The sequence below is a fragment of the Arachis stenosperma genome, chromosome 7 (assembly GCF_014773155.1).
Source record: "Arachis stenosperma cultivar V10309 chromosome 7, arast.V10309.gnm1.PFL2, whole genome shotgun sequence".
NCBI classification, from domain to species: Eukaryota; Viridiplantae; Streptophyta; class Magnoliopsida; order Fabales; family Fabaceae; genus Arachis; species Arachis stenosperma.
Window position 1 is genome coordinate 73,783,897 of NC_080383.1, and position 27,979 is coordinate 73,811,875.

The 27,979-nt window shown below is 35.2% G+C and overlaps 1 protein-coding gene across 2 annotated transcripts; it reads right to left on the reverse strand.

Annotated features, from left to right (window-relative positions):
• Positions 1-2,520: 2,520 nt before the first annotated feature.
• LOC130940666 (beta carbonic anhydrase 5, chloroplastic-like) lies at positions 2,521-7,678 on the reverse strand. 2 transcript variants are annotated; one of them, XM_057868878.1, is made up of 10 exons: positions 7,592-7,674; positions 7,323-7,471; positions 7,186-7,232; positions 6,196-6,297; positions 6,037-6,085; positions 5,145-5,258; positions 4,995-5,048; positions 4,215-4,297; positions 3,999-4,101; positions 2,521-3,076 (listed from the first exon to the last, which is right to left on the reverse strand). In XM_057868878.1, exons 1-10 carry the CDS (start codon positions 7,605-7,607, stop codon positions 2,873-2,875), a joined length of 921 nt encoding a protein of 306 aa, XP_057724861.1. In that variant the 5' UTR covers positions 7,608-7,674; the 3' UTR covers positions 2,521-2,872. The 2 variants fall into 2 exon arrangements, with proteins under 2 accessions (XP_057724861.1, XP_057724860.1); XM_057868877.1 differs by having other exon boundaries at positions 2,524-3,076; positions 3,999-4,104; positions 7,592-7,678.
• Positions 7,679-27,979: the final 20,301 nt, after the last annotated feature.

The window sequence follows — 27,979 nt, forward strand, 5'->3', positions numbered from 1 at the left end:
AAGGAAAGCATGGCAACATTGCAAGAAATAATAAATTCTACAACTACCTAAGGTAATAAAATAACAATAACAAGTCAATTAAACAATAAAAACATAAAAAATAAATTGCATTAATGGAAATTAAAACTAACAAGAGTCATGAACATAAAGGAACAAAATAAAAGATATAGCAAATGAAACTAAAAGAACAAAGACGTAGGAACAATAAATTGTAAAGAAACTAAATCAAAGAAAAAATTAAAGCATAAACCTAAGAGAAATCTAACCTAATCTACCCTAATTCTAGAGAGAAGAGAGAGCTTCTCTCTCTAGAATATGACCTAAAGCATGTTACTAAACTATTCTAATTGCTCTCCCCTTGTTTTCTCTTGAGTTTTTCATGAAATAGCTTCAGAAATTAATTGGATTGGGCTTCTGCAGCCCCAAAAATCGCCCTCAGCATGTTTCATTAATGAGGTCACGTGCTGCTTGTCACGCATACGCATCACTTGACGAGTTCTGGTCACGCGTACACATAGGTTACGCGTACGCCTCACATGGCAGACTTCCAAAAATTCATTTTTTCATGAATTCTCCACTTTTACATGCTTTTTCTTCATTCATTCAATCTAATCTTTGCCTTCTAAGCCTGAAATCATTCAACACACATATAAAGGTATCGAATGGAATTAAAGTGAATTAAATTATCAATTTTAGGGCCTAAAAAATATGTTTTTAATCATTAAGCACAATTTAGGGAGATTTACAAAACCATGCTATTTTATTGAATAAATGTGAGAAAAGTTAATAAAATCCACCTAATTCAATACAAAATAAACCACGAAATTGGGGTTTATCAAGGCTCAAATTATAATCCGCCAAAGTTCGTCAAAAACTAAATTTTACAAAAATCAGTAAGGTTCTCTAAATTTCAAAACTCCACAAGCAAAACCAATTCACAAACATTCTAATTCACACTAAAACTTACCATTCACACCCACAATCACATCCATATATTTCATCACTTATCATTCCATTTTCTCTATCATTTCCACACCTAATTTACCATTCAATTCACTAATTCTTCAATCAAATCTTAACAACCTTATTTATCAATAATATTCCATACACACAATCATCATCATATTAACATTCCACCACAATCATATCTCAACCATACCATTTATTCAACTTCCATTAACATGCATATAACACAATCACAATTCAAGCATCCATATATTCAATTCAATCCTATCCTATGATACACTAGCCTAAGTGTCCAGAAACACTACATATTACATAGAGAAAACTGAAACTATGCCTTAGCCAATTCTCAATATGCACAATATACCAAAATTTGGATCCCACAAGCTTTCAATCACAATCAAACCACCAATTCCAATCCAAATGCTTCAAAATAGCCAAGACAACTCCAACAAGCACCAATGCTTAAACTAACATTATATATTTCATAAAAATCAATACCTAATATTCACAATATACCAAACTACAAGGATTTTGAGAAAGCTTATCTTATCTATAGAAATTGGAGATGAAACTCTACAATTTCTCACTAATGGTTAGCACCTAAACAACGAAAACACAAAAATCTACTCAAAACTCCAACCTTAATTTTTGAAATTCATAGAGCTACAGAATGGAGAGGGAGTTTCAAAATCTTACCAACAAAAGTTAGATAGAAATAATGGGCTCGATGAGAGTTTTGTGTCGTCGCAAACCGTTTACGAATCGGAGCACCATAACTCGAGTTATGGTTAAATGAAGTTGGAGATAAATAGTGTTTTAGAAACCCTCACCTCTCTTCTCACCTCAGCAGCTCTCACTCTCATGCAAGTGTTTAATGAGCTGAGATGAGTGCATTTGAGTGTTTATATATGCTGGGCTTGGCCCTACTTGGGCGATCCAGTCCAACCCGTTATCGTTTTTGACCCGTTTGGCCTAAAATTGGGCCAAACCTTTAGAATTGTCATCTGATTTTCGGCTTTAATTATTTTCCTAAGTTTTTCTGTAGTTTTTTTTATTATTCTCACGCAGTATCGGACAGACCTAAAGCGATACTACCAGCTAATTTATCGGTATGCATTTTTAAGCAATTTTCGCAAAATATTACATTTTTCAACTCAAAAAATCTACTGAGTCCAAATATCATATTTAAATTTTCTAATTAATATTCTAAATTTTTGAACATATTTTGGACTATTAAATTATTTTAATTAAGCGGTTAATTAATTACAGTTCTTACAAGAAGAAGACCGATAAAACATTCAGTTACGAGGGTGGATAAGATGGAAGGTGGATAAATGGTGAAAAGCAGAAAAAGACCTAGAAAAATCATCAATGAGCTGGTCAAACGAAATCTACATATAAATAATCTCTCTGTAAATATCATACATGATAGAACTCAATAGCATCGTTTAATCCATGTAGCTGACCCCACCTAATAGGACAAAGCTTCGTTGTTGTTGTACTTTTCATTTGGATAGACCAAATATAAATTTTTCGTAGATTAAAATTTCTTTTGAAGACTTCTACTGACCAATAAATTATTACATACACAAAGTAAATTTCGAACTTTTAACAATTATTTAAACGAACGAGTAAGTTGACCACTCAACCAAATGAAATTAGTTTGTCCTTCAATATTACTAGTTTACTATAGTAAATTCTAAAAAAAGCCGACACTAAGTGTAAAAATCATTCATTTAATTTGTTTGCAAATTTGCATGTATATACTAGCATTCTACCGAAATTTTATTGATTTATTCTCACATTAATTATATAACCCCCCATCCTTTTAAGGCCCCCATTGGTAATAGTATAGTGTGTATAGAGGTGCCAGTCCTGCACGTCTATGAAATAAAGCGCAGCACAGTCAGGACCAGAATTCTTGTTCTTTGATAGCATAACTACTGCTTTCTTCATTGACAGTGCATCCATTAAAATCAAGGGTCCACTTCTCAAACATGCAACTCGAGAAATCATAGTACCCTCCATGAAGAGAAAGTAACCCACTTCTCACTTTATCTTCTATCCATGGATAACTGAGCATGTTCAACAATGACTGGTTTATAGATTCCTGTAAAAAAATTTAATGAACATTATTACTTCATCAATTGTCTTGGAAAACTATAGTAGTTCTACAATTTATTCTTGAATACTTTATTATTATTATTATTATTATTATTATTATTATTATTATTATTATTATTATTATTATGCCATCGTCTAATATTATAATAAGTGTCACATTGACAATTGAATGAATTGATACACCAAAAAATGAATGTATTTATACATACGTTAAATATTGGATGTATCAGTTTTATTAATGCGACAGATATTATTGGATCAAAAGAGTCTGCATAAATGTTTCTAATACATTTTCTTATATTTGAGCAGTACTATTTTGTCTATCTCTAGTAATCGAAGACCATTAGAATTTATTATTTTGGGTCATCAGTTAATCATTAATGTTTAAAAGTATGGAATAAACTATGTTGTTAGATTACTAGACTAAATGAATTGAATTGATGGCTAAGTGATGGCCAAAAACAATAAATTCTGATTATCTCCTAACATTTCTCAATAATTACTAAGATTTCATTAGTCTGGCGGGGGTGTCTATTTATATATCATTTTTAGAGCTCAAATTTAACACCATTAAGAAATTGATGTGTTTGTTTACTACTTGACCAATGTTAATTTAAGTTCAAACATTATAATTTGTAGGTGGAGTCTATAGTGCCCATAGTTATGGTGGTTATGATGGTTAAACAATTTTAGCAATATGTAGAAAGTGTTGTTAAAATTAAAGTCACATTTTCTTATATTTTCGACGTAACACTTTTTATTTTTATTTTTTAAATTAAATAGTGTTGTTAAATAGTAAGATTCAATTTTAGCAATGTTTTTAAAATTGAATAGCCACTATAAGCATAGGCAATTATATAGATATCACTTAGTCTGATATATTCTTAACAAATAATTATGATGGATACCTTCTCACAGAATCTGCATTGCTGAGCGAAGCTAAGATGAGCTGTGGCTGCTTTTGTCCTCAATTTTGCAACATTCCCATTGGTCACCCACTTGTTTATGAAGCTTCTAGAAGAACAAGAATGAACTCCTAATAAGTTTTATAGCCATACCAAGCAAAGATTTCAATGGTGAAATAAAGTTACTTAGAGCTGTATAGCTAGCAAGACATAACATACCTTGATTCTACATCTTCTTGAATTTTCATCAGGTTTTCAATTCCTGCACAGCTACTATGACCAATGACTAATATATTCTCTACCTAAAAATTTCATGAACCAATTTGAAATATGCATCTGTCAACAGGGTATATAATCTACTAGCATTTATAAGCATATAGCATACACAAGCCAAATAAAAAAGAAAGGGAAACACTCATTTCTTCAATAGTATTATAATTCTCATTCTAGACATTTGTTTGTGTAATAGCAAAAGTCTTTGCTAATGCTTTTGCACATGAACATATACAGAGAAACCAAAATTATTTTTTTCCATTAAGTTTTAAGAATCAATTTGTGTATCCTAATTCAACCGCAAAAGCTACCCCTTGATATAATAAAAATATAGAGTGGTCTATGAATAGGTAACAACCATAGGATAAGCACATGTCATATTAAAATTGAGCCGGTCTAACTCAACTAAAAGTATTAGCTTAAGAAGTGAGGGTTGCTAAGGGTAGAAATATAACTATTCATGTTGTCTTCTCCTATTAGTTTAAGCTTTTAGGAGAAGTGGTATTATGATTGAAAGGTCTAGAGTTCAAATTAAAAGAGAAAGAAAGCCTATGCAAAAATTCAAGCAAACTCAAAAGAAACTCTTACTTGAGAGAGCATGTTAGAAATATAACAGTACCTTCTCGAATTAGCTTAAGATTTTGAGACAAGTTGTGACATGACACTAAGTACTTATAACAACTAGGATGTAGATATCCTAAGGTTTAAATATAAATAAAAATGTACCTCTAGAGTAGTAACTGCAAACTCAAGAGCAGCATTACACTCTGATGGTCCATTCTGCCATCATGAACCAATAGAAGGAACAAAATTAAGACGAATAACTAACAACTAACATGTATAGGCAAAATTAATCCGAAGCAATTATGCAGATACCTTCATTAGAGGTACAAGATTAGCAATGTTGCGTATCATAAAGGCTTCTCCAGGTTGGAATCCTAATATATTTGAAGGACATACCCTAGAGTCTGCACAAGCAATCACCATAAACTAAAATTGGAACTTATCAGTTTTAAGACCAATCTTCTCAGTTTATTTTGAACTAAAAAATGTTGTACAACATGGCGTTATCCAAAGTCAACGTTAAAATGTGATGCTGAGAATATTCATGGAAAAGAAGGATAATTAAGTAACAAATACATTATATGCTGCATTTGGATTTACTACAAAAAAGAAGTAACGTTTATACTTATTTTTCAAAGAATTTTTTTTTAAGAAAAGTAATTTTGCATTTGGATAGGCAACTTAAAATGTGCTTTTAATTATTAAAAAAACTCCGAGAAAGTGCATTTTTTTAGAACCTGACTATAAATAGCTTGAAGGGAAAAAGTGATAAATTTTGCTTTTCTAATGGCAAGTTCTTTTTAGTTTTTAATAAGGTTTAATTACCTTATTAGTCTATATAATTTTATAAAATTTTTAATTAAATCCTTATACTTTAAAATTTGTAATTAGGTTCCTATATAAGACAAAAAATTATAATTAGATCTACACTAGTTATTATTTTACGCAAAAAATACATAATCGAAAATTCTAGAATATTTTAAAATTCATTCTATATTAAATACAAAAACAAATTTTCCAAAAATATTTTGTATTTTTTAACAGAAAAATACTTGAGGGGACCTAATTGAAACTTTTTATCTAAGAACTCAATTACAAACTTTTAAATTATAAGATTTAATTAAAAATTTAGTGAAATTGTAGAGACCAACAAACTAACTAAGCATTTTGATAAAATAAATCTAAATGCATACTTTGCTATTACCTTTGGATATTGAGCTTTAGACAATGCTTGGAAATGCTCCAACTCTTTCCTGTCTAAAAGAAATATAGCTTATAAGGCACCGCAAGACTACCAAAAGGAAACTAAACATTTTTGTTTGGCAAAACTGAGAAGGAGAAAGATATGCAAGCAAACTCTTACATGTATTTGTGGTTCTTGAAACTCAGAAACCTTTGTTTCATCAACCCAAATAACTCATGGTCACCACCAGCTTCAGTATCCTTGTTTTCTGATTGTTTCTCCCTACAATCAATGAAACACACATTATTCTTCGGAGTATCCACCTCCAAACATAGTGACTAACTCTTCCGCTGGAGATCATCCACCTAAGGGCAAACGGCTAGTCATAACTTTCTATGCCCGATTTGAACTCCCAACTTTTTTGTTAGAGCATCTCCAACGAGAGAGTTCATTGTTCAACTTTTTCCAATTTTTTGTCCAACGGAAGGGATTAATAGTGTTGGAAAGTGAAAAGCAAATGTCTACGTATTTTTTTAATTAATAATAAAATAATAGTGTATTAGTTAAATTTGCAGGGTTGCAATAGGAATCAAGATTGGTTCATTCAATAGAGATAACTTAAAAAAAAATCCCATTACTATTTTATAGTATGAATGTTAACTTGGCTTCACTTTCTATCAGAGATAATATTCAATTCGGTCCCTAAAATTTCAAACCCTCATCAAAATAATCCTTGACTTTTGTAAATGACCAAATTGGTCTCCGAACTCACAAATCATGAATCTCCATTCGTCCCTAATTCAACTGCCACTAAGTCGCTAACACAGTACTAACATGGAGTGTTACAGTGCCAGCATAACATCCTCAGTAAGGTAGCGTGGCTAAGACTTCAGTATGATCATATCACGGTCCCAAATTGGTTAATTAAACTCATTTTAATTTTTACACCAATATAAAAGCAATTAACCAAAATGAGTCCATCTAACTAATTTAGATCAGATTCACATTTGTAAAATCAGAGACCAATTTAGTCACTTCTAAAAGTTAGGGATTATTTCTTCAAGCACCCAGCACTAAATAGCAAAGAAATGTATGAAACAATATGAAAAATCCCAAGCAAAGAACAGAATATGAAAATTTCTGAACCACAAAATTCATTGCAGTACTTACTTGAACGATGCTGCTGCATAGCAAGAATCCATTCTTGCCCAATTCATCTGAAAATAATTTCACTCAACAAAATATGAGAACCAAAGAATCAAAGAGAAATTAACATAGGAAAACCAAAACAGTTGAAGAATACTCACAAATTTTGGCCATGGCCTTGTTCTTGAGGAAACCGCGGAAGAGGAATTGGTTGGAACAGAAAAGGGTACTGTCCTCCAACAAGTGTCCCAATGGAATAATGAACCCATAACACGTACTTCTGATCGGAGAAGTGAACTAACTCTGGACCCTGTAACGATTCATGAAGCAGTATTCATTAAATTAAATTGTTTAATACTCGAATTTCAATGGAAAACAAACATTGCGGGAATAACAATACTACTCTACTATAATGGTACTCAGTACTCACTAATTGACCACGCCATCTCTTCCTACAAAGTATCCTTCCCATCTTGTGCCATATGCCATATTTATCGATCCTAATTATTAAATTTATCCTTATCTTTATTCATTATTCATTATGCATCGTATTTAAAAAAGAAAAAACTAAAAATATTAGTTTAACTTTATCAGCTATTTTAATTTTTAATGGAGCATATGATAGTTGTGAATTTATATTTAATAACATCCTAAGTTAGTTCTTAAAAAATTTGTAGTAAATAATTTAATTTTTAAAAATCTTGATCATTAAATTCGTTTTTGATCTTTTATTTTTATTAGATATAATAATTTTATATTAAATGTTAGTAAAAAACTTGATAAATTAATTTTTATTGTTATTTAATAAAAATATAAGTGTCTTTATAATTTTAAAATATTTTTATATCAATCTATGTAATTTATATAGACTAACAATTTAATGTAAAAGTTAATTTATCGAACGAAATAAAAATTTAATGATTGATTTAGTCATTAATATATTCGTTCACGATTAAATTACTAGAGAAAAGTATTATTTATATTTGTTTGTTGGCAAGTGGGGATGATGACAAGATTCTCGTGACGTGGCTATGCAATGACAATTATGGGAGGAATGGAGGATTGATGCAAATTAATAACAAAGACTTATCCACTCGTTACATTTTACACGTGCCATGAAGTAGATATGTAGTTATCCCATTTTGTGGGAGTTGAAGTCTAACATCAACAATATGTCGCATGTACGTGTTGGATTAGATCAAAGACATAGTTGGCATGGCTATCTACTCCTCTTTGGCATGGGATTTTCTATGAATAATGTGATCCACATTGGAATCCTAGTTTTCCATTTGCACAAGGAAAGTAAAGGACTTTCATTTTCGCAAAATAAGTACGTTTTAAATTAAAATGCTTCTGTTTCATTTTGGTAATGAAAATTTTAAAAGTAATTTTTTTGAGTTTTGATTTATAAAAAATAATAATATTAATATTTAATTTAATTTTTAAAATTAAATTATAATTTTATAAAAAAATATTTAAAAATTTATAAAAAAATTAAAAAAATAACTTCTTTTATAATATTATTATTTTTTATCATATTTTTATAAAATTATTCTTAAAATTAAAAATTTAAATCCAAAATAATTTATTTATAAACTATTTTTAATATAACTATTTATTATTTAAATTATTTAAAAAAACATAATTAAACTATATTTATCTAAACTCAACTTAAGAGGTTAATTTTCCCTCCCACTCCTTTCCCTTTTTCCTCTCCCTTCCCCCCCTTTACCAAGGGTTATTAGATGATGGATGAATCAATACTAGGATGAAGCAAACCTTTTGCTTCTTTTGAAAAATGATGTTATACCAAGGATTGTTTTCAACTCATGGAAAAAATAAAAACAAGGAAGTTGATGGTTGGTAAAAGGATAAATTAAATTGTCCTTTATAATATTATTTATTTGATATATATCATGAAGAATTTGTTTGGCAATTATTTTTCGAGATAAATATTAGTTTCACAATTTGTTTTTATATATCATTTTTGTAAACTACTTAATTTTAAATTTGGATACATGTATGTTTGCTTTTTTTTATTCAATTATATTATTTAGCAATTAGAACTAGTTATTTATTATAATGCTTTTATTTCTATTAATCAACTATTCTTTCATAACATCTTTAATTTTATTGGATCTTAGAGAGGACAAAGTTATAAAGAGAAGAAAAAATATGGAATAAACACTTAATTGGAGACTATTAATAAAACATTACTTTTATTCAATTTTTGGTTCTATTTACAACAAATAATTAACTATTTTCAAATTTGTATCATAATTTTAATTTAGGGAGCGAAAACAACTCTCTCTTAATTTTTAAATTGTTTCACAATATAAGAAGTTAACATCAAAACTAACCATGATTTTGGTATCTAATGTCATTTTTTAAATATATTTACCTTTACAAATATGGATAAAATGATAATAATATTTAAAAAAAATCGTTAACCCACCAATACAAAAACAATTCTGTTACTGTTTATAATCAATGTACGATTATTTTCTTCTGATTGTAACTACTTAGGAACCACCATAGTTTATGGGATTCTCATAATGATTTTATTAAAAGTCAAAATCTCCAGCACTGCGCATGTGGTCAGTGGTATGATAAAGTGGTTCACAAAGAATTAAAAAAAAAAAAATAAAAGGTGAAAATGTAATTTTTACTTTGTATTTTTTTCAATTTATTTTTTTCTGTTATTGAATTTGATTTGTTCTGTTAATTCTAAAATTATTATACATTTTTTTAAATTCTTAAATGCAATTGTTTTCGTGATAAGATTATGACACTAATGTTTAAAAATAAAATTGTAGTAAATGAACTAGAAAACGAGTTAAAGTTAAAAAAATCAAATATCAAGGATAATGTTGTAATTGTAATTAAAACTTTGGTTCTTTTTCTAATATATCTCTTTTCTATATATATAAAAAAAAACATTGAAAATTTATGAAAAGTTAATTTAAACTTTTTTATGAGAAATATTACTTTTGTAACATTTTGCTTTTTTCTTTACTCTAAAACTTTTATTCTTTTCCAAATGCAAGCAAACAACAACATTATTTACAAGTTAGAACTATCTATAAGTGCAAATATATGTGCATTTGTGAACATTGTTGATTAGTTTTATATATATTCTAAATTCACACATTGAAATATTTGATTACTTTACTCGACAATTCCTCCGGATCTAAAACCCTTTAAATAGAATTTAGAAGAAATAAGTTATCAAACAACGAATGAATAAAAAGAGAAAAAAAAATAGAACAACAATTTAAAAGAACGAACATATATGTGGATTTCTTTTAATGAAAATACATAATATATTATATACATGTTGATTCACATATACTAAAAAAAATGTTGAGTATTGTCGCAGAATAACAACCGATTTGTTGGCGGTGAAGGCGTCGAATTCGTCAAGTTAAATTATTATCGACAAATTTACATTTTCAACGATAAATTTGCTAATAATAATTGGAGGAAAACAAAAAAAATAGGCGCGTAAGTTAGTATCAAATTTATTGTTGGATAAATTCGTCAGTAAATCTTTATAGTGAAAACATTGCATTTTGGTGACCCACAATGATTTACCGTCGGATTTTTTTCGACAGTAAATCCGACGATAATTTTTTTCTAAATGCGAAGTGTGAACGCTCTCCCCCTTCATTTCGAATCTCTCTCTCTCTCTCTCTCTCTCTCTCTCTCAATCCTTTCTTCTCCCACACTCTCTCTAACCCTTTCCATCCCCGCCGCTTCGTCAGCTCTACCGTCAGCCCCGCTGCCATCTCCTCAATCCGTCTCTCTCTCTCCCATTTCTTCTTCCACTCTTTCTCTAACCCTTTCCCTCCCTGCCGCGTGTCAGCTCCATTGCCGCATCCTCTCTGGTAGCCCTTCTCCCTCTTGTCATCATTCAGTTCTGCCATCCTCCACCAATAGCGTCGGCCACCACCAACATTCTCCTACCTATCTCTATGTCTACATTCTCCGGTAAATAAATTTATATTTTTATTTTCGTTAAACTTAGGATTAATTTAGGTTTTAGTTGTTAATTAGTATTATACTTTAGTTAGAAATAAGTTTACTATTTAGTAAATTTATGTAGTTAAGATAGGATTAGATTAGGTTATTAGGCTTTTGCGAGTTCTAATGCTGTAACGATGTGATATTGTTGATGAGCGGATAATTTATACGCTTTTTGGCATTATTTTTAGTATGTTTTTAGTATATTTTAGTTAGTTTTTATTACATTTTTATTAGTTTTTTAGTTAAAATTCACTTTTCTGGGCTTTGCTATGAGTTTGTGTGTTTTTCTGTGATTTCAGGTATTTTCTGGCTGAAGTTGAGGGACATGAGCAAAAATCTGATTCAGAGGCTGAAAAGGACTGCAGATGCTGTTGGATTCTGACCTCCCTGCACTCAAAGTGGATTTTCTGGAGCTACAGAAGCCCAATTGGCGCACTCTCAATTGCGTTGGAAAGTAGACATCCTGGGCTTTCCAGAAATCTCTAATAGTCCATACTTTGCCAGAGATTTGATGGCCCAAACTGGCGTTGCAAATCAGCTTCAGAAATCCCGGCGTTAAACGCCGGAACTGGCACAAAAAATGGAGTTAAACGCCCAAACTGGCATAAAAGCTGGCATTTAACTCCAGAAAAAGTCTCTACACATGGAAGCCTCAATGCTCAGCCCAAGCACACACCAAGTGGACCCCGGAAGTGGATTTTTACGTCATTTACTCATTTCTATATACCCTAGGTTACTAGTTCACTATTAATAGGACCTTTTGATATTGTATCTCTACCTCATGACACTTTACACGTTTCTCATTGTATCTTCTACAGCATGAGTCTCTAAACCCCATGGTTGGGGGTGAGGAGCTCTGCTGTGTCTTGATGGATTAATGCAATTACTACAGTTTTTCATTCAATCACGCTTGCTTCTATTCTAAGATATCACTTGTTCCTAAACTTGATGAATGTGATGATCTGTGACACTCATCATCATTCTCACCTATGAACGTGTGTCTGACAACCACCTCCGTTCTACCTTAGATTGAGTAGATATCTCTTGGATTCCTTAATCAGAATCTTCGTGGTATAAGCTAGAATTGATGGCGGCATTCAAGAGAATCCGGAAGGTCTAAACCTTGTCTGTGGTATTCTGAGTAGGATTCAGGGATTGAATGACTGTGACGAGCTTCAAACTCCTGAAGGCTGGGCGTTAGTGACAGACGCAAAAGAATCACTGGATTCTATTCAAACCTGATTGAGAACCGACAGATGATTAGCCGTGCTGTGACAGAGCGCGTTGAACATTTTCACTGAGAGGATGGGAGGTAGCCATTGACAACGGTGAAACCCTACATACAGCTTGCCATGGAAGGAGTCTTGCGTGCTTGAAGAAGAAGACAGTAGGAAAGCAGAGATTCAGAAGATAGAGCATCTCCAAAACCTCAACCTGTTCTCCATTACTGCAAAACAAGTACTTATTTCATGTTCTTTTACTTTTTACAATCAACCCTGATAATTATTGATATCCTGACTAAGAGTTACAAGATAACCATAGCTTGCTTCAAGCCGACAATCTCCGTGGGATCGACCCTTACTCACGTAAGGTATTACTTGGACGACCCAGTGCACTTGCTAGTTAGTTGTGCGAAATTGCAAAAGTGTGATTGCAATTTCGTGCACCAATTGTTATTGTTGTGTTGTTGGTTTTGAATTGAAATTGAATTTAGTAAATTGGTGATGCTCAAATTTAAATGCATATATTTCAAATAGTTCAAGTTATTCTATTCAAATAGACATATTGCAAAATGCTTGTAAAGTTGGTTAAACTTACTTTTATAGGAGTCAATTTTTGGTTAAACTAATTTTATCTGTATAATTAAATAATTAATTTCTTATCATTCTAGTAGTTCTTTATTTTATGCATAGTCAATTCAATTAATTATATTATATTTTTAATATGTTTTAACAGTAAAAATGATAGTAAATTAAAAAAATCAAATAAGAGATCATTTTAAATGACTTATGGATGAATTTTTATTTGCATATGAACAAAATTATACATGTAGTAATATATATTGCTAAATGCTTGTGAAGTTAGAACGTGCACTTACCTCTTTTGTTTTATTTGATTTCAATAGATAATATATTTTTTAACTAAGTTTAACGTAGTTTATTTTTATTAAGTATTTTGAATGATGTTGTGAATATGTTTAGCACATTTTTAATTAGTATATTCTTTGTAGACATGACAACAGGTAGGAGTGTTGCGGATCAGCCTAGTGGTCGTGGTCGTGGTCACAAATTGCGAGTACATTAGAACAACAGTTCATTATGGTGCCTAATCCTAACTATGTCCCTGCGTCTATGGCGACAACGCTGCCTCCATTTGCTCAACAGCCCATTGTCTCGGCGATGCCGCCTCCAACGACAAACACTATGGTGCCGAAATTCTCCCACAGAAGCCAGCCATCTGATGTCCCTCCACCACCTCCTATCGTACGAATGACGAAAGTGTTTGAAATGCTGAAAGTGTTTGATAGTGTTTGATATGCAGAACGACGTAAGTACTATTTTAAGTCTTTTATATGCTGAAAGTGTTTGATAGTTCGTGATTAGTGATTCTTGATTATTGATTTTAGTTTTAATGGATTTAGGATTGTAGGTTTGAACTGCTGAAAGTGTTCGATATATCATGATTAGTGATTCTTGATTATTGTTTTTAGTTTTAGTGGATTTAGGGTTGTAGGTTTGAACTGCTGAAACTGTTTGATATATCTTGATTATTGATTCATTGATTGTTGACAATTGATGCTGTTTAGGTTAATTGTTGATTATGGCGCATTCTTGTTATAGATGAAACTCTACCGAAATTTCTAAAATAATATATATTATGGTTATTTGCTTCCGAAGTTTTAAGTTATATTACCATATTGGTTTGTTTGTGAATTGTTGATAGGTTTACACCAAACAACAACGCATCTCAAGAGATGACCAACGTCATCAAGCTGATGTACGACCATCCATTGACAAGCTAGCTACAAGAAGATCCCTCTGCGACAAGAGAGCGATGATTTCAGAAGTGGGCGATAAAACCTTAATATAGTCAAACTTTATTATCTAGTTTATATCTTCTATTTTGTTTAATACGATAAATTTTGATTAACTAATTTTAAAGTTTCTTAGTGCAGCTGAACTTTATATAGGATAAGGACAACAACCCTCTCATTAGGAAGATATACGACCATCGAATGAGTAGGAGGCTGCAACAAATGCTAGAGGATGTACGTGAAAGGTGCGACCACCTCACTTCCTAGATCCGCCGAGAAATAAAAAAGGCTTTGTATGTTTAGTGGGAGACCGATGAGGGGTTCAAGCATCGGTGTCTCACAAAAAAAGCTAACAGGGCATTGGCCAGATCGTTCAAGTATATCGGCGGCTCAACGGCTTTCATGAAGACTAAGCCTAGGCTGGTATGTAAATTCTCTAATTTTCTTATTAATTTAGTTATATTCTTTGACATATCATTAGTAGGCATCCTAACATATTGTTTCAATGTAACATGTGTAGTCGAAGTCATTGGATCGCGATGCGACTTTGGTGGAGACATTCAAGTATACCCTCACTTTGAAGGAAAACAAGGCTTGATTTGTTAATCTGCGATCTGCAGATCATTATGTGAGTAAACATCTGATCTTGTAATATAAAATTTTCAATTAACTGTGCAATTGTTGTCCTAATCATAATAACTTGTGTTACACATGAGTCCTATATGTAGAGACTAGAGGCCGCAACTCAACAATCTCAGCAAAGTGGGGAGGACACCAGTGGCTCTGCTACTTCTGTCATGAATTCCGATGTGATTTGGCACAAGACCGCCTCAGTGTCGTATAAGAACCGCGTATATAGGTTGGGTCATTTGTTTCCAGCAGCCTCTGCACTTCCACGTTGAGGCCATCGTCCACCTCTACTACCAGTCAAGCCGTCGATCCCAAGAAAAGCATTGATTTGAGGCTGCAAGTATAAGAGCTCACCCAATGTAACGACCCAATTCCCAGTACGTCATGATCATACTGAAAATCAAGTGTCACCAATTTGCTCACCTAAAACTTTAGCTATTTATTATTAAGCCTGTAATCGTATTAGCGCACTACTAAACTTTTTTGGAGAAAAAACTTTTATTTTACAAAAGGATTTGCGAGGACAGCTAACTAAACACACACAAGCCATATAGGGAATCAAGTAAAACATACACAAGGCCAATATCATATATAAATATAACACATAGCATAGATCATACATGCATATATAAATATCAGTGTCGTAAGTTAGCATACAACCCTTTGCATCTTGCTACTATGTACAAATTAACACACCAGACCTTGGTCCATATAAGAACCCCTAAGCTGGTGCTCGAAACTAGCCTAGTCAACTATGTACACCCTATTCTCTCAGTGAATCTAATCAAAAGTGAGAGATTAACACAAAAGCTAGGCTAACACCAAAAACAATCAAAAGGCTCAAACTCAGCTCCCAAGCATCAGCTATCATCGTCAGAGGAGATTACAATCACGTCAGAACACTCCTCAGGATCCTCGTCATTGTCATCGAAAATATCTATAATCTTAGAAGGGGCACTAACACTCATACTACTGGTCTGACTAGTACTCACCGGTCCACTAATAGAGGCAGAGAGCAGCTCCTCAAAAGATGTTTTGGATGACGATACTGAGATCTGCTCTACTAGGATGTCCTCCTCCAGTACAGGCTCTGGAATATGCTCCTCCATGGGCTCAGGCTCAAGGTCCTCCTGATCCGCAGGCTGATCAGAATGCTGGTGAGGTACTGACCCATCATAAAATGGGTGAAATGGAGCATTCGGGTAGAGCCACTGCAGCTGGAACTCATAGGGCATGTCGGGGTTAAAATGTAGAGTGTCAATCGTGTGACGAAAGGGGTGATCATGCAGAATGTACATACGGGTCCTAATCTCTGCACCTACTACGTAAAATCTATGTTGTACAATATCCTCATATATATAGGGAAGGTCCATCTCGTAAAATATAACTCTAGTCCCCATCTGAAGGGGTGGAAGGAAACGGATAAGAATTGGGAGGTTCTTAGTAGGATCAGGGGTAGTTAGTTTAGTCAAGGTTACCACAGTTCAAGTAATTCACAATGAAATATACAAGAATCACAGAAAAGTATCTAATTACAACAATTCAGAGTAATAGTATGGAATGCATAAACACAGGAAGACAATCGCAAACAATTTCACTGTATCAAGTAAAATGCAAATGCACAACAAGGATGATGCATGTCTAGTCCTATCGCAGGTAATGAGCTCATTTGTCGGTTTCGACCTGCACCCGACGCAATCCGACTCGCAAGTCAGATAAGGCATTCCAGTGACATAACCTCTGCAAGGTTTCAACCTCTTGCAGGCGCTGATTCTCCAGCTGAAGTTTGCCGAACATGACCTCTGCAAGTACTTGCAGGCGCTGATTTTCCAGTGAAGCATGTGCCCCTTTCTCCTGGAAGCCATTCCATATACACGGGCATCCCTGTACAACCATTCACACAAAAAGCCCACGGCTTAACAATTTCACATCAGCACCTTAACTATTTATTTTTAAAGTTCACTAATACTTCTCCGAACAAAATCCTTAAGTAAAATTCAAAATATAAGCCCTTTTTCTATTTAAGTCAAACTTAAAACATAATACTTTTCTTAAATAATTTAAAATTATAAAATAATTCTTTTCTAAATAAATCGAACTAAAAATATATACTTTTCTTAAATGAATTAAATCTGACATATAACTATTTTCTTAATAAATTAAAAATCAAAATACTACAAGTTCTCAAATTCAATCTTCTTCTTCTAAATAAAATTTCAAATAAGTTCTTAAGACTTAAAACAAAGTTTAAGCGGCATTCCTTCTAAAATTCGGACTCTGCCACTCTTATTGGTTCCATCCAAACCATTTTCCACACTCTTTTCAAATTATTTCCAATAGATCAAACCAGAAAAATTCCAACATTTTCAAATTATCCTATCGTAATCCAGAAATCAAATTCATCAGAATAACTCAGTTCTTGGCTACACTTAAACCCTCTGAACCTCAAACTTATCACAAATATCAATATATCACAAAAGTTCAATATAAATTCAGTCAAATTCAATCGACAAGTAATTACGGTATCAATTCACTTATTATATACCAATTTAACCGGTGAGAATTTACCAAAACCCTACCTTTGTACGAAATCAAAATACTAGAAGTTCCGAAGAAGCCTTCTGACCGGGCCGTTGAAGAAGAAAACGTCCGGAATCGTCTATGCCTCCTAAAACTCCAATTGGCCGAACTCAAGGGGTAGGGGAGCTACGTCACCGTCGACTTCCACCGATCAAAAGCTATGTCAACACGTAAAGGAGGAGAACAGAAACACTTTTACCGAATTAGATATTTTACTGGAGTTATGGATCACAAAAAATCGAAGCCGGAAGTTCAGTGGGGGTTACGGTTCTCTATCTCTCTCTCTCTCTCGGAACTTTACTAAGGAGCTTTACTTAAAATAACTTAGGAACTTTATGTAGTAGATAGTAGTAGTAGTAGTAGTAGTAGTAGTACTACTACTACTACTACTACTACTAATAATAATAATAATAATAATAATAATAATAATAACAATAATAATAATAATAATAATATATAAGGTTAAATATATATGAGTTACTGATATAAATGACATTAGTAACTTAGGAATATAAAGATATTTGATGGAGTTGTAGCAACTCTAAGCTCATCAAGAAATAACAATAATTAATTTTATCGGCAAAATTCAGACTTGATAATAATATTAATATTATTATCTAGGCTCCATTAAAATTAGAGCAAGTAAAATAAATAACATAATAATAAAATTATATTACCATTTATTTTACCTCAGGGTTCGAAGTCGACTCGTCAAAATAAAAGTAATCGCTTTAAAATATTATTTTAAGAAAAACCCGCATTAAATTAGTGCAAAAATTAGAGTTGTTACACCCTACCCTCCTAAAAGAAAATTTTGCCCTCAAAATTTCCTTTACCTGTAAACAGGTGTGAGTAATCGGTTCTTATCTTATTTTCTAGTTCTCAGGTGTGTTGTGTTTTCCCATCTCGTCTCAACTTACATATAGTAGTTAAAGAAACAAAAAAATGCAACGCACCAGAATTATAAAATGTAGTTAAGAATCGAGTCTTGACACAATACTGACCTTGGCTTATGGAGTCTGAGTACGAGCATCTTCAGCAGTCATTGTAAATACTCTCCCTGGCTGTTGCGATTCAGCTATTCCTTGTATCGACTTTTCTGGACAATTGCTTGCTATATGTCTCGGTTCACCACAGTTGTAGCAGATCCTCATTCCAAAATAACAAGGCCTACCGATGTGATCCCTTCCACATTGCCTACACGTCGAGCCCTCCTGACTCTGCTGAGGTTGCTTACTAGTGTTCTGTCTTGGTCTATTTCCATTCCCAGTAGTAGAGCGCGTAAGAAAGTTTCTAACTTGTTGGTTCCCTCGCATAGGTACTCCTGGTACCTTGAAATCAACCTTCCGTTGTACCGCATGCCTTTGAAAATTATTAAAGTCCCTTGGCGGTAAGCTCGGATGACGCATCCTTGACGCTGCCATCTTATGCTCACAGTCTTCCATCAGCTAACTTTTATTGACATGCTCTGCAAAATTTCGTATTTCTAGTGGAACCAATGAATGCATCAACTCATCGCGAAGTCCTCCTTCATACTTCAAACACTTCCATTCTTCAAAATCATCTAGGTTTCCTTAAAAGATCTTAGAGAATCGACACAGATCCTCAAATTTTTGAGTACACTCTGCCACTAACATATTCCCTTGTTTCAACTACATCAGTTCCATTTCTTTAGCATCACGAACAAATCTAGGGAAATACTTTTTGTAAAATTCCTCCTTAAAAGTATTCCAGTCGATCTCTTCCACCACCTGTCTCAACAAGTGTTGCACTCCATGCCACCAATGTTCAGCTTCTTCCTCCAGTATATAGGTTGCAAACTCCACATGTTGTCTTTTTGGTACATGTTGCGCTCGCAATGACTTCTCAATACCACGGAACCAGTTGTCATCTTCAGCTGTAAAGAGCATTCCCTTAAATTTGGGCGGATTTACCTTCAGAAAGGTTGCCAGTGTCATAGGGTTATCGTTGTTTCTATCACCTTCATTATCATTACTGTCTCCACCACGCTCACCATTACGTCCTCTATTACGATGTCCATTCCTCTCTCCTAAACGGTCAATTGCTCGCATTGTAGCAGTTGCCGTTTCATGCAAAGCCTCAGCCATGGTGTTCATCGCAGCTATAAAGGCATTTTCACCCCTCGTCGGCTCCTCTATAGGGTTCGCACCACGCCTACCATGTCCTCGTCCCCATGCGGCATCAAGATCCTGTTCACACCCAACTTGCAATATTAAGGTGATCAATCTTAACATTTCAGGCAAAGTGTGAATAGTCTCTGAAATGGAAACATAGCAATAGTCATGCAATCCATATCACAAGGATATCTTATATGCATGAAACACAACCTAAAGAATGCAATGAAGCATGATTCAGTCCATATCCCCAGGCTTTAATAAGAACGAACTGCTCTGATACCAATTTGTAACGACCCAATTCCCAGTACGTCATGATCATATTGGAAATCAAGTGTCACCAATTTGCTCACCTAAAAATTTAGCTCTTTATTATTAAGTCTGTAATCGTATTAGCACACTATCGAATTTTTTTGAGAAAAACTTTTATTTTATAAAAGAATTTGCGAGGACAAATAACTAAACACACACAAGGCCAACATCATATATAAACATAACATATAGCATAGATCATACATACATATAAAGGTACTATCATATATATATATATATATATATATATATATATATATATATTGTAAGTTAGCATACAACCCTTCGTATCTTGCTACTATATAAAAATCAACACTCCGGGCCCTGGTCCATATAAGAAACCCCCCCCAAGCTGGCGCCCGAAACTAGCCTAATCAACTATGTACACTCTATTCTCTCAATGAATCTAATCAAAAGTGAAAGATTAACACAAAAACTAGACTAACACAAAAAACTATCAAAAGGCTCAAACACAGCTCCCAAGCATCATTTATCATTGTCAGAAGAGATCACAATCACGTCAGAATACTCTTCTGAATCCTCGTCCTCGTCATCGAAAATCTCTATAATCTCAGGAGGGGCACTAGTACTCGTACTACTGGTCAGACCAGCACTCGCTGGTCCACTAATAGAGGTGGAGAGCGACTCCTCAGAAGATGACTCAGATGACGATACTGAGATCTGCTCTACTGGGATGTCCTCCTCCGATACAGGCTCTGGAATATGCTCCTCTATGGGTTCAAGCTCAGGATCCGCTTGATCTGCAAGTTAATCGGGATGCTGGTGAGGTACCGGCCCGTCATGAAATGGGTGAAATAGAACATTCGGGTGGAGCCACTGCAGCGGAAACTCATAGGGCATGTCGGGGTTAAACTGTGGAGTGTCAATCGGGAGACAAAAGGGGTGATCACGCAGAATGTACAGGTCCTAATCTCCGAACCTACTACGTAAAAACTTTATGCTGTACAATGTCTTCATATATATAAGGAGGGTCCATCTCGTAAAATAAAACTTCAGTCTCCATCTGAAGGGGAGGAAGAAAAGGGGTAAGAACTGGAGGGGTTCTTAGTAGGGTCAGGGGTAGTTAGGTGAGTCAAGGTTACCACAGTTCAAGTAATTCTCAATGAAATATACAAAAATCACAGAGAAGTATCTAATTACCACAATTCAAAGTAACAGTAAGGAACGCATAAACACAGGAAGACAATCACAAATAATTTTACCGTATCAAGTAAAATACAAATACACAACAAGGATGATGCATGCCTAGTTCTATCGCAGGTAATGAGCTCATTTGTCGGTTTCGACCGCACCCGATGCAATCCGACTCGCAAGTCAGATAAGGCATTCCAGCGGCATAACCTCTGCAAGATTTCAACCTCTTACAGACGCTGATTCTCTAGCTGAAGTATGCCGAACATGACCTCTGCAAGTACTTGCAGGCGCTGATTCTCCAGTGAAGCATGTGTCCCTTTCTCCTGGAAGCTATTCTATATACACGGGCATCCATGTACAACCATTCACACAAAAAACCCACGGCTTAACATTTTCACATCAGTACCATAACTATTTATTTTTAAAGTTCACTAATACTTCTCCGAACGAAATCCTTAAGTGAAATTCAAAATATAAGCCCTTTTCTTATTTAAGTCAAACTTAAAACATAATACCTTTCTTAAATAATTTAAAATTATAAAATAATTCTTTTCTAAACAAATCAAACTCAAAATATATACTTTTCTTAAATGAATTAAATCCGACATATAACTATTTTCTTAATAAATTAAAAATCAAATACTACAAGTTCTCAAATTCAATCTTCTTCTTCTAAATAAAATTTCAAATAAGTTCTTAAGACTTAAAACAAAATTTTGGCAACATTCCCTCTAAAGCCCGAACTCTGCCACCCTTCTCGGGTTCCATCCAAACCATTTTCTACACTCTTTTCAAATTATTTCCAATAGATCAAACCAGACAAATTCCAACATTTTCAAATTATCCTACGTAATCCAGAAATCAAATTCATCAGAATAACTCAGTTCTTGGCTACACTTAAACCCTTCGAACCTTAAACTTATCACAAATATCAATATATCATAAAAAATTAATATAAATTCAGTCAAATTTAATCGACAAGTAATCACGATATCAATTCACTTATTAAATACCAATTTAATCGGTGAGAATTTACCAAAATCCTACCTTTGTATAAAATTAAAATACTCGAAGTTTAGAAGAAGCCTTCTGACTGAACCGTTGAAGAAGAAAACATTCGGAATCGTCTATACCTCCAAGAACTCCAGTTGGCCGAACTCAAGGGGTAGGGGAGCTACGTCACTGATAAACCCCATTTTTAGGGTTTATCTTGTATTGAATTTAGAGTATTTTGATAACCTTTTCTCTCATTTAACCTATGAATTGGCATTGTTTTGTAATCTCTCCCGTAATTGTGCTTAAGTGTAAAAACATGCTTTCTAAGCCCTATTTTGATGAATTCTAATTCATCCTTGATTCCATAAGATGCCTTGATGTGTTTGCTAGTAATCTCAGGATGAAATAGGCTAGGCATGGATCAAAGGAGCAAGGAAGGAAGCATGCAAGTGGAGAGAAGCACAAAAGTCAAAGAAATTGATCTCGACCAAGCACGCGCACGCGCACAAGGCGCTTGCGCGCACATTGCAGAATCGGTCAGGGACGCGCACGCGTCGATGATAGCACATGACCTCATTAATGCAACACGTGCCTGGCGATTTGAGAGGGTTCCTGAACCCATTTTGGCGCCAATTGCTAGGAGAAAGGAATAAAAGGATGAAGGAATAAGGGGAAGGCATAAATCAATCTAAGTCTAGCATATAGTGTACTTAGGGATTAGTTTAGAGTTTTAGAGAGAGAAGCTCTCACTTCTCTCTAGGATTAGGATTAGGGTTTGATTAATCTCTCTTCTTAGATCTAGGTTTAATTCTTGCCTCAATTTACTTCTCTTTCATCAAGTCTTAATCTTCTCCTCTTCCCCTTCCTAGTTATGCACTTTAATAATTGTAATTCTTCATTTTGTTTTGAGTAGATTGTTGTTCATTTGTTCTCTTTCAATAATGCAATTTGAGGTAATTCATGATAATTGTGATTTCCTTGATTTGTTGTTGTTAATTCTTTGCAATAATTGTTGCTAGATTTCATTCTTGTTGTTGATTTACTATGTTTTCCTTTTATGCCTTCCAAGTGTTTGATGAAATGCTTGGTTGGATTTTAGTGTAGGTTTTGCTCCTTTTGGCTTAGGTAGAGTAATTAGTGACACTTGAGTTATCTAATTCCTTTGTTGATTGATAATTAGAAGTTGCTAATTGATTTGAATGCCTCTAAAGCTAGTTATTCCTCTAGGAGCTAATTAGGACTTGGGGAATCAAATTGATTCATCCACTTGACTTCCCTCCATAGTTAGAGGTTAACTAAGTGGTAGCAATGAACAATTCTCATCACAATTGAGGAGGATAACTAGGATAGGAATTCTAGTTCTCATATCTTGCCAAGAGCCTTTTATAGTTGTTAGTTTATTTTCATTGCCATTTACTTTTCATGCTTCTTATCCAAAACCCCAAAATAACTCATAACCAATAACAAGACACTTTATTGTAATTCCAATCATATGAATAGGTTTGTCTTTTGTTTGTTTCTTAATTTTTGTTAGTTTTATTTTGTTCTTTCACTATGAATTCTTACTTTGGCTATGAGTTTGGTTCTAATTATGTTGTAGGTGAGGAGAACTTCAATGAAGATGTGCATCAAGAACGGGACAATCAAAGGTGGGAGGAACCATATGCATATGATCAATCTTCATGGCAACAACCTCCACCAACGCACTATGAAGAAGAGCCATTCTATGATGCATATCAATCCAATGGCTATGGTGAATCATCTTGTGACTTTCAAGAACCACCACCATATGTCTATGAACCATATCCTCAACATAACTCTCAACCATACTCACAAGCCTATTTTCACCAAACACTTCCATATGAACCCAATCCATATTCGTCACACCATCCAACTTTTAAACCATATGAGCCATACATGGAACCAAAATTCCAAGATTACTACTACCAAGACCCACCTCGATGCACACCACCTCCACAATTTCACCAAGAAGAACCACTTTCCTACCATAAACCATCTTTCCAAAATAATGAACCCTCCTACCCACCCCAAACCCCAATAGACGATCCTCTCACTTTGTTACTCTAAGGACAAGAAGCCATGAAGCGGGATACACTTGAGTTTGTGACCAATTTGACCAAGGTGGTGCATACTTTAGCCCGCCAATGTTTGAATGCTCAAGGTACTTCCATGACGACATGTGAAAAGTCAAAAGAAGAGCAAAGTATGAAGGAGAGATCGGGCAACCCGGTAGAGAAGGAGAAGCCAAGTTTTACGTTGGAACAATTGGAGGAGCCAATGATCATTGAAGAAAAGGAAGAAGTGGTTGAAGATTTGGGAGATGTTGAAAGTCTATGGGAATGTAGCATCATGGAGCACTCTTCCGAGAAGCTTGATATTGATGTTAAGGAGGGTGCGCAACCTCCAAGGTATACCATCATTGGAGATTTGGAAGAAGCTTATCAAGAGATGGATTCAATCATGGATGAATTTCTCTCTACAATGGAATCCTCTCCCCTTGGACATGAAGTTAAAATTATAAAAGAGTGTGCACAACTTCCCAAGGAAGACGGAAATGGCATGGTGTATATTGAAATTGAAGAATATGAAGAGGTTGATCAAGAGATAAATTCATTCATCCATGAATTCCTATCCCAAATTGAATCACCTCCCATTGGCCAAGATGAAGTTCTTGAAGACAACACCAAGCCAAATGAAAAAGGGGATAGGGTTAAAACTGAAGAAGTTTGTGAAAAGGTGGAAACAACCAAAGAAGAGCCTAAAGAAGTAGACCTTGCATTGTCTAAGTGTGGGGAGGTCTCCCTCCCTAAGTCACCATTCAAGTGGGTAAAACTCTCACCCTTAAGCTTTACTTTCTCACTTGAATATGGTTTAATTGAAAATGATGGTCAACTTAGAGCTCTTTGTGGAATTAAGAATAGGAAAGAGTTGTGTAGTGGTTGGAATTTCGGTATAAAAATCATAAAGGCCAAGACTCTAAGGTGTATGAATGAGGATGATACGAAAATCACTGTATATGGGCTTAGAAGGAAGCATTGGTGGAATAAAGAGAATTCTATGTGTCAATCACCCTTATGTCAACCGCCCATACGACAAAATCATGAAACTCAACTAACGGATGGGTGTGAAGATAAGATATGGGATCCCGGTTTACTATGTGAAGACCGATTATGGGAACTCATATCTTGGGTAGAACTTTGCCCAAGCTTGGTGAAGATGGTTGCAAATTCTGTCAACCAATTGAGAAGCAAAGATCCTTGGAGATTCAAGGATGAGCACAAACACAAGCCACCATGACAATAAGCTCCTTAAAATGTCCAACTTAAGGACTTAAACTAAAAGTGCTAGGTGGGAGACACCCTACCATGGTAAACTCTTTCCACTCTCTTTTAAAAAATTTGCTTAATAAGTGATTTGAGTTACCATTGTAGGTAGATGTTTCACATAAATTTGTTTGTACAACGTAATTGTTAGCTTAGTCACATGTATGTTGTGTTTAGTAGTAGATGAATAATATCATATTGCATTTTTGAGAATTACATTTTTGTGTTTAGTAGTAGATGTATAAGAGTTGTGAGCAGTATGGGGAGCACCTCAGCATATTTCTTTCAAAAAAAAAGGGGGGTGGACGCGCGCACACAGTGTAAGCGCACGCGTCCCTGTGCGGATGCATCACCACCCACATACTCGAGAGTTGGGCCTCTCTTGGGCAAACACTATGCCCTGAGCCCAACATGACCCACGCTGACGCGCACTACGTGCGTGCGCGCAGATTATGAGAACATGAAAGTTCACGCGGACACACACCTGCCGCGTCTGCGTCGATCTGCTGCTGCAATATTTTGAGCCAAGCCCCAGAGAGTTGAGCCAGCTCTGGGCCAACCTTAAGCCCCTGGCCCAACTCGATCTGCGCGGACGCGCACTTGCCGCGTGCGCGCCCATATGCCCTAGGAGGAACAGACGCGAGCGCACGCATCGCGCTAGCGCGCCTTCTCACAAATTACCAATGTACGCGGACGCGCACTTGCCGCGCGCGCGCCCTTACATGATGCCGCCACTCTAGGCCTTTGCCCCGAGAGTTGGGCGTGCGTCGAGCCCACTCTAAGCCTCAGGCCCAACCAAATGTACGCGTGCGCGCACCGTACGCGCACGCGCCCTTGTATAATCTGCCAATCCACGCTAGAGCGCACTGCACGCTCACGCGTGGGTCTTTTTTTTCTCAATGTACTCGGACGCGCAAGGTGCGCGCCCGCGTCGATTCAAAAAAGGGGATAACCCTAACACGCGAAGAGTGTCGCGCACTCCTTTCTCTTCTCCAACTCCCATTCTTCTTCTTCTCCCTATAACCGCCGCGGTAGCAGCGTCACCACCACCGACGGCCGCCGTCCCTCACCATCAACCCTACTCATTCTCTCTCTCTCGTCCATTCACCTCACCCTCTCTCTCTCCTCCACTCACTCTCTCCTATTCCTTTCGGTCAAACCACCGCAGCCGGCCATCTTCGCCGCCACCGTCCACGGTGGTGCGAGCTTTTGCCTCTGCTGCTCTCACCCCAATCCCAATTCTCCTTTCCTTCACAGTTCTTCTCCCGCTCCCAGGTTCCTGTTCATACTCTGTCTGTTCTTAACTGTTCAATTTTGATTAGTTTCTATAATTTTCTGTTAATTAATTAGAATTTGAGTTTTGCATGTTAGGATTAGTTAGATATAATTGCGGTTAGGTAGCTAGGGCTGGATAGAGGATTCTAGGCCTGATAAGTGCTCCGTTTGTGTTTATTTTCTGCTTGTTCATTTGTTTGATAAGTGCCACGTTTGAGTTGCTCTGTGTGCATTCTGTGTTGCCTGGATGCTATCTTGTTGTTGCTTTGAATAATTGTAATTGTAATCATGATTGTTTGTGCCATTTTGCAACCCGGGAACGTCCAATTTTAAGCCGAAATGCTGCCCAATTTTCGAGAAATTTAATTTCATTTTGCTCTCTATTATGAATTTGGGCCACCGTTCGTTATTTTCGACTTCCGGGATTTGCATGAGATGTTGTGACCATGATTTGTATGCATGAAATATTCTTCTCTCGTCATGCTACTAATTTTTAACTCCATTTTTTTTTCTAACTCACTGCTTCCGTTTCTTCCAAACTTGCATTTTAACTCTTTTACCCATTCTTTTGAGTATTGATGATGACATGCTTATTCTTTATGAATTGTGGTCATTAGTGAACATTGAATTCTTGGGATATGGCTGTGTTCTCTATTCTTATTTGTTGGCCATATTTCAAGCTCCTTTCACATCATGTTTGCTTGTCCTCTATTCTACATCCTAAATATGCTTTCCTTGCTTTGTGCTACATGCTTTATTGCTTATATTCTATTATATTTCTTTTTCAGGATGTCGGATAAAGGAAAGGCTATAGCCACTTCTTCTAAGAAAAGAAAACACTCTACCCCCTCTATTCCCTCCATCTACAAGAATTATGTTAAGAATCCTCTAAATGATGAAGAGAAGGAAAATCAGCTGTTACCTTCTACTGACCCGACTAAGTTCCCCAATCTCTACTGTGAGCTTCGACTTTCCAAGTACCGGACAACAAAACTGAATACCGAGAAGAAGCTTGTTCTCCCCAATGATGTCCGACGGTCCATTACTAGTCGGATCCTTGAGTTGGGTATAGACTTTGTTGACCGAGATTTGGGGGATATCAACATATCTTGGGTGAAGAAATTTTATTACAACTTCTTCAGTCCGACTTTGGATTCGGTCCAATTGAGGGGTAGAGAGATCATGATTACTGAGACAGCCATAGAGGAGGCTTTGCAGTGCCGCCATATCCCTGATGGTACTTGCGCCCATCAGCAGGCCGAGTTGGCCATACACAGCATGACTTTTGATTACGAGGCACTTAGGAGCGTCATTGGCTTACCAGATGCCAC

What these genes read in the sequence shown, in the direction of transcription:
- LOC130940666 (XM_057868877.1), bottom strand. An exon ending in CAAGGCCATGGCCAAAATTT is followed by an intron (nt 7,233 to 7,322) that starts GTGAGTATTCTT and finishes AATTATTTTCAG; the next exon opens with ATGAATTGGGCAAGAATGGA. An exon ending in ATCTTGTACCTCTAATGAAG is followed by an intron (nt 5,049 to 5,144) that starts GTATCTGCATAA and finishes TCATGATGGCAG; the next exon opens with AATGGACCATCAGAGTGTAA.